Source organism: Coregonus clupeaformis, chromosome 29 (genome assembly GCF_020615455.1).
Source record: "Coregonus clupeaformis isolate EN_2021a chromosome 29, ASM2061545v1, whole genome shotgun sequence".
Taxonomy (NCBI): Eukaryota; Metazoa; Chordata; class Actinopteri; order Salmoniformes; family Salmonidae; genus Coregonus; species Coregonus clupeaformis.
This window is the reverse complement of record NC_059220.1, coordinates 41,543,371-41,564,339: the sequence shown is the minus strand read 5'-3', so window position 1 is coordinate 41,564,339 and position 20,969 is coordinate 41,543,371. Positions and strand designations below refer to the sequence as shown.

At 45.8% G+C, this 20,969-nt stretch overlaps 1 protein-coding gene across 1 annotated transcript in view; it reads left to right on the top strand.

The window, feature by feature from the left end:
- LOC121545152 (MAM domain-containing glycosylphosphatidylinositol anchor protein 2) overlaps nucleotides 1-20,969 on the top strand; it is a 219,678-nt gene that overhangs the window by 83,980 nt on the left and 114,729 nt on the right. Inside the window, exons 3-6 of the mRNA XM_045209210.1 lie at nucleotides 4,307-4,481; nucleotides 9,042-9,238; nucleotides 10,347-10,479; nucleotides 12,571-12,840. Of these exons, the coding sequence (XP_045065145.1) occupies nucleotides 4,307-4,481; nucleotides 9,042-9,238; nucleotides 10,347-10,479; nucleotides 12,571-12,840 (775 nt within the window). The remainder of the gene's footprint in view (nucleotides 1-4,306; nucleotides 4,482-9,041; nucleotides 9,239-10,346; nucleotides 10,480-12,570; nucleotides 12,841-20,969) is intronic.

Below are 20,969 nucleotides of genomic sequence, written 5' to 3'. Positions count from 1 at the left end.
TACTGACCTCGCCTTCTGGATGATAGCAGGGTGAACAAGCAGTGGCTCGGGTGGTTGTTGTCCTTGATTAACTTTTTGGCCTTCCTGTGACATTGGGTGCTGTAGGTGTCCTGGAGGGCAGGTAGTTTGCCCCCGGTGATGCGTTGGGCAGACCGCACCACCCTCTGAAGAGCCCTGCGGTTGCGGGCGGGGCAGTTGCCGTACCATACGGTGATACAGCCTGACAGGATGCTCTCAATTGTACATATGTAAAAGTTTGTGAGGGTTTTAGGTGCCAAGCCAAATTTCTTCAGCCTCCTGAGGTTGATGAGGCGCTATTGCGCCTTCTTCACCACACTGTCTGTGTGGGTGGACCATTTCAGTTTGTCAGTGATGGACCTGGAAGTTTTCCACCTTCTCCACTGCGGTCCCATCGATGTGGATAGGGGGGTGTAGTATGCTATAATATGCATAAATATTTAAGGAAAATAGACATTTCTAGTGTACAAACTTAACATGATGAATATTAATGACATTTACTGTAATGGGTGGCCAAAAATAATTATATAAAAGACACGCCTCCAATAAGCCACACCACCAATCTTCTGATAGGCTGCCACCGCTACAATATATTATTAAAAAGGTTCCGTTTTGAACCTTTACACAGGGGTTCCTCGAATACCCTTTTCAGAGGGGTTCCTCAAGGAACCTTTTTGAACTGGAAAGGTTCCCCTTGCGTGGCAATTTTTAGAACCCAAAAGGTTCTTCCAGGCTCCTTTACTTCTAAGAGTGTCGAGCTGCCTGGTTTATTATTCTGAAGGTGCTAATGTTTGAGTGAGTGTGTGAAGTCTGCGGTGACAAAGCAGTAATATATCTTAAGACCATCCCACACATTATTTTCAAGAAGCCGTTTGAAACTCCACAGGAAGTGTTCGACAGTTCAAAAGACACCTTGTATTATGGGGAGGATTACCCTTTTTTGCACGAAGCTCAAGTGGTGTCTCCGACCTGAGCCCTTCCTCTGCCATATCCCCCACAGTTAAAGCAGCACTGCATCTTCCTCTCTTCCTCCTCCACTCGGTCTCTCTCTCTTTGATATGGAAAGAGCATGAGGGAGGAAGGGAGGGAGGAAGAGCGACATGGGGTAGCAGACAGAAAACCTTGTTATATCATCCTACGGTTTCGGTATATTCAGCTAGCTAGCACACTGACGCACCTGTCTTCCTCGCTCCTCAGCCACTGTCCACATGCATGCACACACAGTCAGAGTCCAAGATCAATTGTGCTGCCGGGGCTCCCACAGACAACAAGTGTGGCTGACTGGCAGATCCCCAGGGCTGCTGCTTATAACAGACCGCGGAGGCAGTGAGCGCTATAAATAGACCGGCGAATGGGCATGCTCGCCTGTCTTTTCCCAAACTGGAGCCTACGTCACTGCAGGGCGCTGATCGGGGACTGAGGCGCTCCTCTCATATGCCAGTCATCTGCTGTTACTGCTGCTGCTGATGCTGACTAGCTACATGCAGGCAAACCATCATAGCCATGCTGTGTGTGTGAACGACTATGTGAGTGACATACAAGGCAGAGAACAGCTTATTTTTCTTCTCTTTCTGGAACATTCTGTAACGTGCTTCAGGATCATGTCATAGGCTACAACCAGTGGCTTTGATAGACTGGATGGAATACATGATTAGCACATGCTGACTTTGAAGCAGGCCACATCACAAAAAAGATGCATTACGTTATTTCGTAATGATTTACATGATATTGTTTATAATAAAGCATATATTACACATCTATAAGCACATTGTAAACATGACATTATAGCTACATAGAGCATTTTCTAAGTAATACCTATGAGACCTGACTATACAGTGGTCCATCATGAACATTTTTGTTTTGTCATTAGCAGCAACTAGCACTCACCCAAATGAGATGGCATCCCTGAGTTGACAGTGATAATATCTGCGCCATTGGCCAGTGTCTTTCACTGTCCTGGTTTGTTCAGTAGTACTAAGTCGAATTGGAATTCTGAACGCCTGCTTTCATTTCAGACACTGTCTGGGGACCTAGATGTTTTATAGCCGAGGTTCAAGTTGCTGAGGAAAGAGAGGACATAATATCCCCCCGCCCCTCCCCCCAACCCCCCAAAAAGAAAGCCGGCGTGGCTAACCTAAGCCCCATGAATTCCAACGCCATGTTATTCCTTAACCAACACCAATATGCATGTAAACAAATCCACGCTACCTACCATCTTCAGCAAAGCATGAAATTGATTTTATCCCTTCGCTCGCCACGCGAAGCTAGGTTTGCGACTCTGTTCGGGCTCGGAACGTGTCTTAACCCAAGTGGTATTTGTATTATTATTCTGCCTCCATGGGGAGGTGAGGATGTGAAATGCTTCCAATTAGCTATTGAGAGGGGTGGAGGTGGTGAAGGGTGGGGCGGGGGTGTTAGTGGCTCCTCAATGCCCCCCCACCTACCCTCTTGAATGGGTCTCTGCTGCAGCTCGCTCGACTGCCGACCCCGGCCCTCCCCGCTCTTAAGGAGCCGCTAATAGTAAAGGAGGGTTTTGTTGCAATGTAGGTCAACCACACAGGAAGGCTCACACAGGCCCCATCAAGGGCCATGCCAGGGCTGAATGGGCAATTTGCTCTACTTGTCGGCAAGACTGGCAGAGTGAGTGTAGTGGGGGCCACACATCCACTTTCTTCAAAGCGCCATTTGCGCATTCCGAGAACACTTCTGCTGCCGACCGCGGCGGTCTTCTTCGCCTTCGGAAGCCAACAGCTTCACTGATCGTATATATATGTAAATGCAGAATCCGTGAAAATGCATAGACAGGCAGCGGGAGACTGATGTTCTTATCCTCCTCTCTTCTCAGATCACAAATGTATTTGATCTGTCCAAATGCCACTGATGCCTTGTTTCTTGTTTCCAGATGCGTGGTGGGAAGGATCATAAGATGCCATGTTCATTTGATTTCCGTGATATCAGAGGCATTTCTCTCCGAACACTCAAACACATTAGGTATTAGAGACTGTTTATCAAACAGCTTCAGCGCCATTGAGAATGCCACAAAGAGTTGCACGAAATTGTCAGAGCTGTTTTCTGAGGTTTTGTCAGAGTTCTGTGTGAAACTTGACGTGCCGTATGGAATCCAGACCCACTGAATGGCGTTGGAATGTTGGACACATGTCGCAGTCTCACGAGAGCCACTCAAACACGAGCCACCTAAATATTTGATGTGCTTATCCATCAATGGCCTTCGAACAGCACCATAGATATACATTTCAGTCAGTTTTACCATAAATTTCATTGTTATGCCTGTACTTTATTACGGAAACACTTTGCTCTGTTGTTGCGATTCTCAATCAAGAGTATATGGACATAATATATTATCAAGAAAGTTCCAAAAATATGTGGTACTACACTGAACAAAAGTATAAATGCAACATGTAAAGTCCCATGAGTTTAAATAAAAGATCCCAGAAATTTTCCATATGCACAAAAAACATATTACTCTCAAATGTTGTGCACAAATTTGTTCACATCCCTGTTAGTGAGCATTTCTTCTTTGCCAAGATAATCGGTGTGGCATATCAAGAAGCTGATTAAACAGCATGATAATTACACAGGTGCACCTTATGCTGGGGACAATAAAAGGCCACTCTAAAATGTGCAGTTTTGTCACACAACACATTGCCACAGATGTCTCAAGTTTTGAGGGAGAGTGCAATTGGCAAGCTGACTGCAGGAATGTCCACCAGAGCTGTTGCCAGAGAATTTAATGTTCATTTCTCTACCATAAACCACCTCCAACGTCGTTTTAGAGAATTTGGCAGTACGTCCAACCGGCCTATCAAATGCAGACCGAGTAACCACGCCGGCCCAGAGAAAAACTCATTCTGATTGGCTGGGCCTGGCTGCCTTTGCCCTCCCAGGCCCACCCATGGCTGCGCCCTTGCCCAGTCATGTGAAATCCATAGATTAGGGCCTAATTTATTTATTTCAATTGACTGATTTCGTTATATGAACTGTTACTCAGTAAAATATTTTCAATTGTTCTATGTTGTGTTTATATTTTTGTTCAGTATATTTTGTTTCATTGATTGTTCCTCACATGGGAGCGTAACAAAGCCCATATCTGAAAAGTTAACATTACTAGTCTGGCATTTGACTTATTTTAATCCAGAGTATGTGTTGTATATTTATCCCATGGCTGACCCCATTACCCTCTGTCCAGCCTGAGCCTGTTGTCCATAGCATTAGACCTCCTCGGTCAGCAGATGTCACCTCTGACCTCTATCTGTCTCTCCAACCCCAGATCAGATGGACCAAAACGGCCGGTAGCGCCTCCGACCGCTTCCAGGACTCCAGTGTGTTCAACGAGACCCTGCGCATCACCCGGATCCAGAGGCACCAGGGCGGACGCTACTACTGCAAGGCTGAGAATGGCCTGGGCTCACCGGCCATCAAGTCGATCCGAGTGGACGTCTACTGTGAGTGTACAGGCTTTGTCTCGGTCGCCTGTCTGCCCTTTTCCCATGCACTCCCCCGATGTTTTCTGCTAGGGCTGAGAATTGGCAGGGACCTAACGATACAATATTATCACAATACTTAGGTGGCGATCTGATGTGTATTGTGAATCTCACGATTTTCACGATTATTTTTATTAAATTTTTTTATTTCACCTTTATTTAACCAGGTAAGCCAGTTGAGAACAAGTTCTCATTTACAACTGCGACCTGGCCAAGATAAAGCAAAGCAGTGCAATAAAAACAACAACACAGAGTTACATATGGGGTAAAACAAAACAAAGTCAAAAATACAACAGAAATAAATATATATACAGTGTGTGCAAATGTAGCAAGTTATGGAGGTAAGGCAATAAATAGGCTATAGTGCAAAATAATTACAATTAGTATTAACACTGGAATGATAGATGTGCAAGAGATGATGTGCAAATAGAGATACTGGGGTACAAATGAGCAAAATAAATAACAATATAGGGATGAGGTAGTTGGGCGGGCTAATTTCAGATGGGCTGTGTACAGGTGCTCTGACAACTGATGCTTAAAGTTAGTGAGGGAGATAAGTGTCTCCAGCTTCAGAGATTTTTGCAATTTGTTCCAGTCATTGGCAGCAGAGAACTGGAAGGAATGGCGGCCAAAGGAGGTGTTGGCTTTGGGGATGACCAGTGAGATATACCTGCTGGAGCGCATACTACGGGTGGGTGTTGCTATGGTGACCAATGAGCTAAGATAAGGCGGGGATTTGCCTAGCAGTGATTTATAGATGGCCTGGAGCCAGTGGGTTTGGCGACGAATATGTAGTGAGGACCAGCCAACAAGAGCGTACAGGTCACAGTGGTGGGTAGTATATGGGGCTTTGGAGACAAAACGGATGGCACTGTGATAGACTACATCCAATTTGCTGAGTAGAGTGTTGGAGGCTATTTTGTAAATGACATCGCCGAAGTCAAGGATCGGTAGGATAGTCAGTTTTACGAGGGCATGTTTGGCAGCATGAGTGAAGGAGGCTTTGTTGCGAAATAGGAAACCGATTCTAGATTTAACTTTGGATTGGAGATTCTTAATGTGAGTCTGGAAGGAGAGTTTACAGTCTAACCAGACACCTAGGTATTTGTAGTATTCTATATGTATTGCAATTCGATACTGTAATCTTGATGTTCCAAACATATTGCTCACTAGATGGCTGCTGCAGAGAGACATGAGAAAATGAGTTTTGATCAGTCATGGAAGTAAAAGTGCTGAAAAATGTTGGCTCACTTTTTCAAAAAGAAGATGGAGCGCAAATCGATACTTGGAGTCAAAGTATCGATATAATATTGTCCCAAAATAACATTGCAATATTTAACTGTATCGGTTTTTCCCCCATCATCACAGCATGCATCATAAGTTCTGCCGATTGTCCTTTACCCTCTGCAGATTGCCCTTGTCCAGTTACTCATGCCTTGTGCTTTAGCTACTGAACAAAAGGCATTAGCTCGCTCACTCCTAGTCCTTACCATCCCAGACAACATGACATTGTGGCTGAAGAAAGTCGTTTCAAGCAGGTTAAAGTTATGTTAGAATTACAACATTACTTTTTGAAACACAAAAGGCCTCAAAAGAAAGCCACCCCAGGTATGACATCAGAGTAAATGAAATGTACCATACCCTCGCTCGAAAGCCAAAGGAAACAAACACATATTCGTCCTTACTCAGGACAATCCGAAGTGTTAATTGCAGGCAATGGCAGCCATTTCTTGACGCTGCCATCATATCAGTGTCATCGCTGCTTTTATTCACTCATTAAGGGAACTGCCCCCCAGCAGTGTGAAGGCCTGACAGTGCACATCGCTGAAGAAATTGATAGTTGTGAAACAAAGGGGTTGTGATTTCCAGCAATACAGACTGAGGTTGCATCCCAAATGGCACCCTGTTCCCTACATAGTGCGTTACTTTTGACCAGGGACCATAGGGCTCTGGTCAAAAGGATTGCACTATATAGAGAACAGGATGTCATTGGGAACGCAGACTTAGATGTCTGAAGTCATGCTGCGTAATCCCTACATTGTAAATGAGAAAAAGCAGCAACACTACCTAAAGAGAGAGATCACCCAAATTGCAAATCTAATTTTATGGCTGTAGAAAGTACTTTGTGGACCCACAGAGATGGCCACCCATTGGTGTTCACTTCGAATTCTCAAAGAGCACTTTATAGTGTTTCATTTGTGCAACTGTTATAGGCCTTGAGAGACAGATTGGGTTTAGCCTTTAGATGGTGAATTCATCAATTGTTCTAATTGCTCTGTTAATCAGGGCTGATAATTGTAAATTGACTCAAATTAAGCATTATGCGGATACTGCAAGATTTAGTGCCTCACATTGGTGTTTGCATACCTCTCTCTCTCCAAAGCAGCAATTTAATTTCAAATGTCTGAGGACATAATGTATGGTTTTGCATATACATTTTACCATTTACTAAGGCGGGCTAGATGTATACACTGAGTATACCAAACATTAGGAACACCTTCCTAATATTGAGTTGCACCCTTTTGCCCTCAGACCATTCGTCAGGGCATGGACCCTACAAGGTGTGGAAAGCATTCCACAGGGATGCTGGTCCATGTTGCCTCCAATGCTTCCCACAGTTGTGTCAAGTTGGCTGGATGTCCTTTGGGTGGTGGACCATTCTTGATACACACAGGAAACTGTTGAGTGTGAAAACCCCAGCAGAGTTGCAATTCTTGACACAAACCAGTGCGCCTGGCACCTACTACCATACCCTGTTCAAAGGCACTTAAATATTTCGTCTTGCCTATTCACCCTCTGAATGGCACACATACACAATCCATGTCTCAATTGTCTCAAGGCTCAAATCCTTCTTTAACCTGTCTCCTCCTCTTCATCTAGACTGATTGAAGTGGATTTAACAAGTTACATCAATAAGGGGTCATAGCTTTCACCTGGTCAGTCTATGTCATGGAAAGAGAAGGTGTTCTTAATGTTTTGTATACTCAGTGTATACTTTCTCTCTCTGGATGAGTTGTATCGGAAGCCCCCTAGAAGCCTTACTCTGCAATCTTCCCCTACCTCCATCCTCCCAAAAAAAGAGTCAGCTATAAATTCCCCAACCCCCCAAAATGAGGTTGATCGAGTCAGCGTCTCCGTGTTTGACATTCAGCGTTCCCCGGATGCCTGGAGCTGGCAAATACAAAAACGAGACAAATCTGGTGTGTCTGCACTCCGAGGATGTGCTTCCGAGAGAGTGGATAGGAGGAGACGATAGAGGGCCATGGGTTAGTTTACTGCAGAGATGCAAGATAAATAGGACAGGAGATGGACAGTGGCAGAAAACATTGCCAGGGGGAGACAATGAGCGTAGTGTCATTACCCCTGACTCAGAGATCAGAGCCAATGAGCTTACTGTCTGATCTCTGCTCCACTGTGGCGTACCGGCACACATGCACTTTTATCGATCCTGCCTGCTTCGCTAAATGAGACGAGCTGATCAAATCAATGACACGTGTTGCTGTTCGCTGCCACTAGGCGATGCTGTGTTGGAATCCTTGGTGGTTGGCAAGGCTAAAGCACAACGATGACCTTGATTGAGTCTGACTGACTGACATTCCACAGCAATAGGAGAAAGAATTAAGGAAAACGTGTAGACGAATTGACTCAGACTAATCTGCGAAGCCATTATTTATTATTTAAAAAATGCAAAGACATTATAATGGTTTGTACAGGAGATTTGTCTGGCTCTGGACTGCCCGTGGCAGTAGTTAGTCGGCTGGTGGGAAACTGCTTTTTCAAGGTGCTTGTCTGCATCTCAAAGTAGCCCATAAAAGCCGGTTGCTCTCCCGTGGAGCACTTTGTAGTCATTATCGAGCTCTTGTCAAAATCACAGTTTAAAAATTCTCCCTCTCGATTGGAGCTGGAACTTTGGAGTCTAAGTGACCCTTTTCATTGAACTTCAAGCATTACTCTGGCTGTCAAAAAAACGCTGAAAGCACCTCAGTGGAGTGCGTGTGCCTTTAATTGACAATTATGGATGGAGTTGAGGATTCCTGATATTTTGGATGTGTCATTTTGATGTGGTTGTAGACTGTAGAAGTCAGGAATTGTCATTACTGATGCTCTCCAGAAAAATCTCCTGAAAAATAGAAAAATTGAAATATTTCTATGATATTTCATATGATATTCATATGATTGATATTATATTTATAATGGAATCAGATTTCACATGTATAACAAATCATGATTTTCCCTCGTCATGCACATTTGGCATGAGTATTATGTCTGTGGCATCACGGGCTGTTTAAAGAGCTTAAGGGGGAAGATGTGATTGCAAAAGAAGACAAGAGCTTTATACCACTTGAACCAGCACACTTCATTAAAACCCAGCCACTGTATATAAATAGGTCCCTGGGATTAAGAAGGTCATGTAATTGCCCTTCAGGCGTTGACCTACACAAGTGTGTGGCAAACAGAGGCTGTTTGGAAGCGCCTTGAAGCCAAGGACCACTGTTTCTATGTTGTATGTTCTCTCTCTAGATTTGGATGATCCCATCGTAACCGTCCACCAGAGCATCGGGGAGGCTAAGGAGCAGTTCTACTACGAGCGGACGGTGTTCCTGCGCTGCATGGCCAACTCCAACCCCCCAGTGCGCTACAGCTGGAGGCGTGGCCGAGAGTTCCTGTCCCAAGGCTCTGATAAGGGCGTGGAGATCTACGAGCCCTTCTTTACACAAGTAAGCTGAAAGTCCACACCTGCTGCAATCAGGATCTGAAACTAGTGGCCTGGGCGCCAAATCCGGCCAAGAGCTGTTTCTTGTGTTTCTCCAGACCTATTGGAATCAGGCCTTCGGGGGAATTTTTCTGGCATTTGGGTAATTTTTGTATGAAAACCCTGAGCTTGATCAAACAACCCGTTCCTCTGATTTCAGCATTTAAGATATTAAGGAATTCCTATTCTCATAAAGGAAGTCGTTTCTTATTATGCAAATTGTGTGTTTTTGTGTTTTAATTGTGTGTGTTTAACCCCTTCACAGCATATAGGACGTTTCGTGAGGGCAATTTCAGTGACTTGGGTTGGGAAATTGCACCTGTTTTTTTAGAAACAACTCATCTAATCTAATTTCTCCTTGCAAAGTCAGCTCCATTGACAGGAGAGATGAGAGCATTTTGACAGTCATAAGCAGACAAACTATGATAGAGAAGGGAACAGCTTGGGCTCGCGGTGGCATGAAACTCACACAACTCAGATGTGCTCGAAATGAGCAGAGGGAGACGGCACTTCAGGGGCTCGCAGTATTTTCCTCCCAGTGGAGTTTCACACACAAACAGACACACACACACACACGAGGACATCAGGACCTAGTTTTTCAGGTAGACTTCACATGTTGTGCCATCCTCAGCCTAGTAATGCCCTCCTGAGTTTTAATTAAAAACATAAGGAACATAAGCATATTCTAAGTATGTTGCCAGTGCTACAAAGATGGTGGTGTACACAAGAGCAGACAAAACAGCTATTGTTGGTCAAATCATTTACAATGTCATGACGACACGTGTGTATTAATAGTGCTTGTACGCATCTTGACATTGGTCCCAAGCACACCGCTTCAAGCACATCCAAATAGACAGCTAATGAACTTCATGAAACTGAAAGCTCGGTGTAAAGATAATACTCCTCGTTTGAGGACAGGGAATGAGCTCATTGTTGAAGCGCTGCCAAGGAAGCTCTTTGATGAGGGCGAGCCGACGAGACCAGGTCAATACCACTGCTATCTTACTTTGTAAGACACATTAAGAGAGACAGGCGGCACAGCACTTTACACTGGTTCTCTTTCTGAGTTGCAGGGGGAGACCAAGATTCTAAAGCTGAAGAACCTTCGACCTCAGGATTACGCCAACTACAGCTGCATCGCCTCTGTCCGGAATGTGTGCGGCATCCCCGACAAGAATGTCCTCTTCAAACTCTCTAACAAAACAGGTAAACCTTTGCGGCGGCTGAGAACACTGTTCTGTAGTGTTCAAGGGTCTGGCAACTCCGCCATGAAAAGTGGCGGAATTGCCGCATCCATTACGGATGGGAATCCTGTAGGCTCGCCATTTTTCTCTGTGATGCTTCACCCACACATAGGGCCAATAATGATAAAGGAGAAAGCCAATCAGTCCCAATACACCCCCCTGCAGGTTTTCTGCTCCGGCCCTTTCCCCCGCAACCAGCATTGATTAGACTTGCAGTGTATGTGAGTCTATTTTGTGCCTGTTGATAAACCTATAAGGGTTATGAACTTACAAACGTAAAACCAATCATCATCTATACAGCTACACTATAGAACCGAATATCAACTAGTAACGGAATAGGATATGCTATTGGTTTTCAGGAAACAGAAAAATCATATTATTGACTTTCTATCGGCAAAGGTACCACTGCAGAGCATGATTAAGAGGTACACTACATGACCAAAAGTATGTGGACACCTGCTCGTCGAACATCCCATTCCAAAATCATGGGCATTAATATGGACTTGGTCCCCCTTTGCTGCTATAACAGCATCCACTCTTCTGGGAAGGCTTTCCATTAGATGTTGGAACATTGCTGCGGGGACTTTCTTCCATTCAGCCTCGAGCATTAGTGAGGTCAGGAACTGATGTTGGGCGATTAGGCCTGGCTCGCAGTCGGCGTTCCAATTCATCCCAAAAGTGTTCGATGGGGTTGAGGTCAAGGCTCTGTGCAGGCTAGTCAAGTTCTTCCACACCGATCTTGACAAACCATTTCTGTATGGACCTCGCTTTGTGGGGGAATTGCCATGCTGAAACAGAAAGGGCCTTCCCCAAACTGTTGCAACAAAGTTGGAAGCACAGAATCGTCTAGAATGTCATTGTATGCTGTAGCATTAAGATTTCTCTTCACTGGAACTAAGGAGCCCGAACCATAAAAAACAGCCCAGACCATTATTCCTCCTCCACCAAACTTTACAGTTGGCACTATGCATTGGGGCAGCGTTCTCCTGGCATCCGCCAAACCCGTCTGTCGGACTGCCAGATGTAGAAGCGTGATTCATCACTCTAGAGAACGCGTTTCCACTGCTCCAGAGTCCAATAGCGGCGAGATTTACACCACTCCAGCTGACGCTTGGCATTGCGCATGGTAATCCATGGCTGCTCGGCCATGGAAACCCGTTTCATGAAGCTCCCAACAAACAGTTATTGTGCTGATGTTGCTTCCAGAGGCAGTTTGGAACTCGGTAGTGAGTGTTGCAACCGCGGACAGATGGTTTTTACGCGCCACGTGCTTCAGCACTCAGCGGTCCCATTCTTTGAGCTTGTATGGCCTACCACTTTGCGGCTGTGCTGTTGTTGCTCCTAGACGTTTCCACTTCACAGTAACAGCACTTACAGTTGACCGGGGCAGCTTTAGCAGGGCAGAAATTTTACGAACTGACTTGTTAGGAAGGTGGCATCCAGTTGAAAGTCACTGAGCTCTTCAGTAAGGCCATTCTACTGCCAATGTTTGTCTATGGAGATTGCATGGCTGTGTGCTCGATTTTTTACACCTGTCAGCAATGGGTGTGGATGAAATAGCCGAATCCACTCATTTGAAGGGGTGTCCACATACTTTTGTATATATAGTGTATGTCCTACCTTTGGGAGGATACTAGTCAGTTTACAGCAGCTATAGTACCTATTGACTTGTTTGTTGACTATTGACTAATCTCTCATGGACAGATGTACGTAACATAAATGGTATTGTAACATCTGTCAACAGACTGTGGGATGCAACAAATAATGAGTAACAATTGTTCCGGTGCGCAGATCTTTCGTCACTGATTATATGGACTAAATCACAATTTTGCAGGTGTATGCATCTTTTGAATTTAGGAAGGGGTGGGGACATTTGGCCCATGCTTTGGTTGAGAGTTTCCGTTCTAGTTTAAAATGTCTAGTTTTCTCATCTCAAGAACCTAATTGAGTAGCTGGCGGGAGATAAAAAAATATGGTTTGCCGAGATTAACTATTGACTTGTTTCATACAGACATACATTATAATGCATTCTACTTATTCCTGTGGTTTCAAGCATCCCCCACCATTAAGCTGCTGGTGGAGGACCCCATCGTGGTGAACCCCGGGCAGTCCGTGACCCTGGTGTGTGTGACTTCCGGTGGGGAGCCAACGCCCACCCTCACCTGGGTGCGCAACACGGACGAGCTGCCCAAGAAAAGCCTCCTTAATGGGGGAACCCTCACGCTGCCCGCCATCTCCATGGAGGAAGCAGGCGTCTACAGCTGTGTGGCCAGCAACAACGTCGGCAACCCGGCTAAGAAGTCCACTGCCATCGTGGTTCGAGGTAAGGCCCTGGAGGTAATGCATTGATCCCGGACGAGCCTCCAATTGCTACCTTTATCCCGGGCAAACTCCTAAAATATTACCAAACCTGTTAGGTAGCATAAGGACAAGCCTGACTCTGTCTAGGAGAACAGTAGCTAGGATCATCTAGGGGCCAAACCTTCATGTAATTCTTGCATTGAGGTCAATGGAAGATTTGCACAAACACTGGAATTACATGCACACGTATCTCAAGTTAGGATTTAGGCCTTAGTGAATTACCTAAGATAGTGTCCATTCTACACTCTTAGGAAAAAGGGTTCCAAAAGGGTTCTTCGGCAGTCCCCATAGGAGAACCCCTTTTGTTCCAGGTAGAACCCTTTTGGGTGTCACGCCCTGGCTCTGGGGACACTGTTATGTTGAGCCAGGATGTGTAGATCTATGTGTTGTATTTCTGTGTTGGCCAGAGTGGTTCCCAATCAGAGGCAACGAGTGTCAGCTGTTGCTGGTTGTCTCTGATTGGGAGCCATATTTATAGAGGCTGTTTGCCCACAATAGTTGTGGGATCTTGTTCTAGTTGGTTTGTGTTAGACTGTTGACTGTCACGTTATCGTTTTGGTTGTGTATCACTAATAAAGAGTATGTTCGTCTGCAACGCTGCGCCTTGGTCCTCATCTCTTACTGACGATCGTGACAGAAGATCCCACCAAGACTGGACCAAGCAGCAAGTCCAGGAGCCATCGCCTGGGAGATCTCTAGCGGATCTCCTTCGCCTCCTCGACTGGGTCAAGCCATGTGAGGAAGAGAGGGGCTTGACGTGGAAGCAGAACGGCGAAAGGCTGGCAAAAAGTATGGAGACCTGGTCCACGGGTAGGAGTGAAGCCCATAAAATGTTTAGGGGGGGGCTAACGCCGTGGACGACGGGGCAGCAGGAGACCGCGACAGAGCGGCCCAGCGGGTTGGCAGAGGAGGCCGCCAGGTTACGGGGGCCACTGGTCGAAGAGGGGAAGGAAGGTGTAGAGGCACGGCGAGAGGTACTGGGGTGTGTTACCAGTCCGGTCCGGCCCGTTCCAGATCCCTGCGTAAGGCCAGTGGTGTGTGTCCCCAGTACGGTCCGGCCTGTTCCTGCTCCCCGCACCAGGCCAATGGTGCGAGTCTCCAGCCCGGTCCGGGCCGCTCCTGTTCCCCACACCAAGCCAATGGTGCGCGTCGCCAGCCCGGTTCGGCCCGCTCCTGCTCCCCACACCAAGCCAGTGGTGTGCGTCGTCAGTCCGGCACGGCCCGTGCCTGTTCCCCACACCAAGCCAATGGTGCGCGTCGCCAGCCTGGTCCGGCCCGCTCCTGCTCCCCACACCAAGCCAGTGGTGTGCGTCGTCAGTCCGGCACGGCCCGTGCCTGTTCCCCACACCAAGCCAGTGGTGTGCGTCGTCAGTCCGGCGCGTCCCGTGCCTGTTCCACCGGTGCCTGGTCCGGCACCGGTCAGATGCTTCACGCCGGAGCTAGAGCAATCCGCTCCACCAGTGTGCAGTCCAGCTCCGGCCAGCGGGGCCAGACCGGACCAGGGGTACTTTGGGGGGTTGGAGAGGGAGCGGGGATCAGGCCCGGAGCCGGATCCGCCGCCTAGGCGGAGTGCCCACCCGGTCCCTTCCCTGTGGTATTTGGTTGAAGCGGTCGGAGTCCGCGCCTTTAGGGGGGGGTACTGTCACGCCCTGGCTCTGGGGACACTGTTATGTTGAGCCAGGATGTGTAGATCTATGTGTTGTATTTCTGTGTTGGCCAGAGTGGTTCCCAATCAGAGGCAACGAGTGTCAGCTGTTGCTGGTTGTCTCTGATTGGGAGCCATATTTATAGAGGCTGTTTGCCCACAATAGTTGTAGGATCTTGATTCCAGATAGCACCTTTTTTTCTAAGCATGTACAAGGTCATATCAGATGTGGATGCTCAATTGAACGTGTAAAGAATCCTTGGAAACTGGTCTATTCTGACCAAATAGCACCAATGTGTGTTTGATTCCCCTCTAAAAGCATTGCCACTGGGCTGTGTGTGTGTAGTCAGTGAATTACTATCAGTGCCGGAGATATGATATAACAACCCTCGTGGGACAAATGAGTAAGATCAAAGAAAACAAATGCATGCTTACGGTTTGATGCTCCTAATATCACCCTCTTTTATTGAATCCTATGTAATGATGTTTTTTACCCCGACTCCTGTGATATACTCTTGGATTTTTGTGATGCTATTTTACCTGCTGAAAAGGACTAGAAAGACTTAAGCCATTGTTTTCCACAAGTACATAGAGTAGCCAGCCAAATAGAAAAAGTAGCCAGGCATGGTTAGAATTATTTTGCCGAATAGCTCTATTTTGGTGGCCTCAGGTACATTCTTATGCCTTGATTCCATCTGAAATACATAGTGAAATTATTGAATACTTTATTGAGTTTACCTCCCAGATGTGTGTTATTGTGTAGAAAGACATGACTTTGCAATTTAAATTACTCAAAATGTATGAATTCAGTGTATTGTTGGTTGCATTCTGTTCATGTCTTATGATAAACTTGGACAATGAATACATGTTCAATACATTTAGTTGATTCCCTATTAAGATCAACACATTTTGTTATATAGTTGAATTCGGTTTTAATTCCTGGATTCCGTGAGTGCCCTAATTATCATATTTGGACCAGAATAAGAATGTTTTCATAATTTATCTGCAAATAATCGCCAAAACCCCTAGGCCTACCAGTAGCATATGCAAATGAGCAAGCTCTGGCAAGCCCCGACATCCTACAATCTTAGAAAAAAGGGTTCCAAAAGGGTTCTTCGTCTGTCCCCATAAGAGAACTGTAAGGGTTGGGGTGAGGTGTGACCCAGGTCCGGTGCAGGATGTACAGTAGGCAGAGATGGTGAAACAAGGATCTTTACTGGTGGTCCCGAAGCCAAAATACAAAATAACGGACTTATCACGATAAAAGAAAGGCGGAGCAAATAAGTCTCCAAAAACCGGCTGACAGCCAAAATACGAAATATTACCTAAGACTGAAACAAATAACAAAACAGGGAGAACACTTCTCAAGTACCTGTACATAGATCTCCAATCAGACACTGAGTAGTACTGCTGGACATAGAGAAACTAGCAGAGAAAACTGAGCAAGGGAACACAGGGAAGTGAGGGCATAAATACACAGGTGAACCGATAGACACAGGTGACACCAATAGGATGATGATTAGTCCCGACTGTGAGTGAGGAGGTGCCTAAGGTTGTCGGAGGATGACATCTAGTGGGTCGCTCCGGAACTGCGACCCCCTCCTGTAACTGAGAACACTTTTTGGATCCAGGTAGAACCCTTTTTGGATTGAGGTAGAACCCTTTTGGGTTCCATGTAGAACTCTCTGTGGAAAGGGTTCTACATGGAACCCAAAAGGGTTCTACCTGGAACCCAAAAGGTTCTTCTAAGGGTTCTCCTATGGGGACAGCTGAAGAACCCTTTTAGGTTCTAGATAGCACCTTTTTTTCTAAGAGTGTAGGAAAGGAAACCTAGGAAATAATTTGGTATACTTGTCCTGATGGGATAGCATGGACATAGTCACTTTGCATGATTCATGAATGGCAAAGGGATATAGCAGATGGACTTTATTCAGTCAGTTCCACACCTTTTATAAACTAGTCAACACTTGCTGTTCAGTTGTCAATCAAAGCACAATAAATAGCCTATGCGCCACGACTCCGCGTGAATATGCCAGAAAACGAGTGGATTACATTACATTACATGGTACGTGCAAATTCACGAGCATCATGCTCTCCCTCCTCCGTTTAAATACATTTGACTGCAACCAACCACAGAGCGCAAAATTGTACCGGGAGGCAGGACATACAGCAGACTGCGCTTCCCTGTCATCTCTCGCTCTGTGACTGACGTGCCTATCCTATCAATAGTTCGCTAGAAGATGCTTATCGTTAATTCTAGTGGGAGAGGGCTCGACGGACTAGCGAATTGAAACTTTGAAATGAAAAGGACAGTAGATAATATGAAGTGGAGAAAGTAGCCGGCTGATTAGTCGACAGCCGGGGCTAATGGAAAACACTGCTTAAGCCTTGCAACAGAGGAGTGCAAACTTTCTACTTTTTAACCCACCCATTTCTCTTGCCTCAGACAAGCACCCACTCAGACTCGATCTAGGAGAAACGGTGAGTCAAATTCTAATGGGGCTGGACCATATGTGGTCTATTATGGCTGTTACAGCAATAGTTTACATCAATATGTTTGTACGATCAAACGTTCATTCCGCTTCTTGCACCTTAATAATTTTTCTGTCACAAATTTCTGTAATCAAACAACGTTTCTAGCCAGCCAGCAAACAGAATTGCGGGTACCGCCCCAAAAAGTAATTTTCATTCCACTCATGAGGCTCAGAAACGGTAACTTGCCTGGGCCAATGCTGCTGTAGCTGTTGCATCTTATTTCACAGTCACCCCCTCTTCAAAGCGGATAATCTGTGCGCAGAAATCTGCTGGCACCTTGGGACGGGTATAAACTGCAGGTTTTGAGAGGAGATCAATTTATGTCTGTGGCGTCTGTGGAGTCTTGGGCCCTGACAACACACTAAGTCCGATAACAGAAAGCTCCACATTTGCTTGGGGAAGGAGAATGTGGTTGTGTGTGTGTGTGTGTGTGTGTGTGTGTGTGTTTTGGGAGGTGGAGAGCCGTGGTTAGTTAGCGGTAGTCAGATGTTTTGCCAGTCTGTTGAGAGAAGGACTGGAGGCAGCTCAGGCTAGGAGCTCAGCTAGAGAGACCCAGGGTGGTAGACTCCACACTCAGCATTTTTGGTCCCCTACGGAGAAAAAACACATCCATCCATTCCAATCTAAGACTAGGATTTGTGACAGTCTTCTTCCAAAGTATTGTGTTTGGTTCTTTGTGGAAAGATTGTGACTCTTAGTCTGTAAAAACCTCAAAGGACATTGAATACTGTAGTGTAAATGTGTAGTAAGTGTTGAAATACGATAGAATCTGGGTGCTTGTGCTCAACGTACGATATAATCATTACATCATACAACTGATGAAGGTGTTCCAGTGTAACCCCATGATACGGCAACATAAGACAGACAGAATTCTTCACTCTTATTGTTGTTATTCACCAACCAATGAGGTTAGAGTCGCAGCCGCCGTGTTCTTCTACGGTTTTGTAGACACTCGCAAAAAAAATTGTTCAAGAGTGGATAGCTGTCTCCCTGGGCCTTCATCAAAGTTCTTCTACACAGGCTTCAAGGATGATAAACATATAACAGACAATAACCTTGATATGGTCTGTGCTGTGCAGCCGCTCTGAGTGGTAGTTCATTCGACTGCCTCTCCCAAATAAGGTATTCAGCCTCCGGTGACTTGGAGAGACATTTACAAGCTCTGCCACGCTGCTAGAATCTCATTTGTGGGGCAGCAGCAGAGGGGGATTGCACTTACATTTAAGTCATTTAGTAGACACTTTTATCCAGAGAAATTAGGGTTTAGTGCCTTGCTCAAGAGTACATCTACAGATTTTTCACCTAGTCTGCTCTGGGATTTGAACCAGCAACCTTTCGGTTACTGGCCCAATGCTCTTAACCGCTAGACTACCTGCCACCCAAGTAATCTCATTGTGTTTCTTGCAACTTTATTCTGGGTCCACTTATGTTGGGCTTTAATAGTCATTTTTTCACAGATGCATGCACTGTAAAAAAGAGACTGACTGTTTGTGGACCTTTTCTGAGAGTGGGGGCTGGACGGTGGAAATCCAGCCTCCCTTAGCATCCTGCTTGGACTAAACTGACAGGTATTCCCTCAGCAATGATGAAAACATCATCAAGAAAAGAAACGGCAGGCGCACTTTAGCTATCGTAATACAACCGGACTGCGAAACGTGTCAAATATATTGAGAGGGTCCATTCAGCATTTCAGTGCTTTTGAAGGCGTTCGGTAGACGACAATGCAGGAGGAAAATTACCTTACTCTGTGGTTTATAACTTATTTAGCAGTCGAGGTGTCGGGCAGGTAGGCAGAGCCGGGCTGGGGGTTAGCTGGGCTTGCTGACCATGCAACTCACCCATTTTATTTATTTACACATATCATCTCCAGTTGGTCTGTTTCTCCATGAGGCAAACATAATAGGCAGTTGAGATATAGTATATTTTGTTACTGTTCCAGTTATACTGCATAGATTCCGTTCTATAATGGGAGTCCTGGGCAAGTGGCAGCACTAGTGTTTGCCTCAGCAGAAAAAGGCCTGATCAATGGCCTTCTCTGGCTGTCAGTCTGGCCTAATTGATGAGTGGGCCGCTATTGAAGAAACTGCCCTCATTAAAAGCAGGTGGAGGGTCATGCAAAGTGCTCTTTGTGGTTATGGTATGTTTTTGGGGGGGTTCATGTTACAAAGAAAAGTCAATACTGTTTCTGAACTGTATTTCTCTCATTCTCTCTGGGATCTACTGGAAGGTTTTAGGGTTTGGGAGGTTGGGGCATTTCCTGACAAATTGGGTTGTATCAATGACAATACAGATTGAATTTGGTTTGATTGGAATTGACCATGGCTGCATATCTGAACAATGCTCTATTGTTGAATGGTGTCTGAGTAATCAGATCTAGAAATAATTGAAATTGTTTCCAGGAATTTCTATGGTCTACTTGTGGCTTGCTCGAATTGTGGGCAGATATATGCCTTTTCTTAGTTAAAGAATACACGATTCCAACTGATGTTCCATGACACCCGAGTGGCGCGGTGGTCTAAAGGCACTGCATCGCAGTGCTAGCTGTGCCACTAGAGATCCTGGTTTGAGTCCAGGCTCTGTCGCAGCCGGCTGCGACCGGGAAACCCATGGGCGGCGCACAATTGGTCCAGCGTCGTCCAAGGTAGGGGAGGGTTTGGCCGGCAGGTATGTGGGTTCGTTTCCCACGTGGGGCCAGTATGAAAAAAAACAAAAAAAAAACATGTATGCATTCACTAACTGTAAGTCGCTCTGGATAAGAGCGTCTGCTAAATGACATAAATGTGAAGCCTGGACTCTAGTAAGTGACCACATTTTTTTGGGTCACTGAAAGATTGAAGTCAGCGTTTAAGTAGCTTGATCTTAGACCATGTTTTTAGCTATTTTTTTCTAATTTTCATTGAAGTAGCTCTTTTTAAATCGCTTGTTAGAGAGAGTATGAAATCTATGACTGTCAGATGAAAGCTACACCAGTACACCAAATGCATGTACCACCGAGGGAAATGGCATGTCCCTAACTGCGTAGCATCAAACAAAGTGCAGAGTTAGACTTTTCTCTTTCTAAAGCATTTTTTGAAGTTACTTTCTAGAGTTAGCTTAGTGTCAGGATAAACAGCTCTGTTGAGATTAAACAGCTCTGTTGAGATTAACAAATTGAAATGAAATTAAACCCAGGACTTGATGTAACTTGACTCTCTGCCTTGCAATTACTTGTGAAGATTAGTCTAACCTCGTCTAACACACCGTCTCGTAAGTAGTAATATAAAAGCTCTTTTGATAATGGCTGTATCCATGCCAAGGCATCAGATTCCCAATCACCACACCTCAAAGGCTTTATGCGCTCATCGAAGTGGACTCCAGCCATTCCGGCTCAATTATGCTATCGATTAAGTTGCAAATTCGCCAACGAGAGGTGAGCCAAGCTGACCCCCTGCATGCCGTGATCCGCCTGAGCTACCGCTGCATGTTTACCAGGAGCAGAGAGAGGGTATTATTTATACAGCCTTCCCCTAATGTTACCACTTGGCTGCCCGCCGAACCCCCTTCGCCTTTGCAATAGGGACTTGTTACATTTCCTGCCCTGTATGTAAATCAGCATATTCATCAGATCTTCATCAAATTTGTTCAAAAATTATTTATTTGCTCGCAAAGCATCCTATTTCCATTAATGACTTGCAAATGAGGGCTGTGGGTGAGAGTGGTGCTATAGCAGGGGACGGTTGGTCGATGGCTGGCCAAGAACCCTAGAGTGAAGACGGGGAACCAGCGGACACTCTGGCGGGCAGATGGGGCTGTAGAAGTTCTCTAGGGAGAGGAGGATTGGAGAGGCGAGGGAATGACAGGGAGGAGGAGAGGAAAGGAGAGCAGATGAGGAGGAGGGAGAGGAGAGGGTGGAGGAGGAGGAGGAGGAGGGA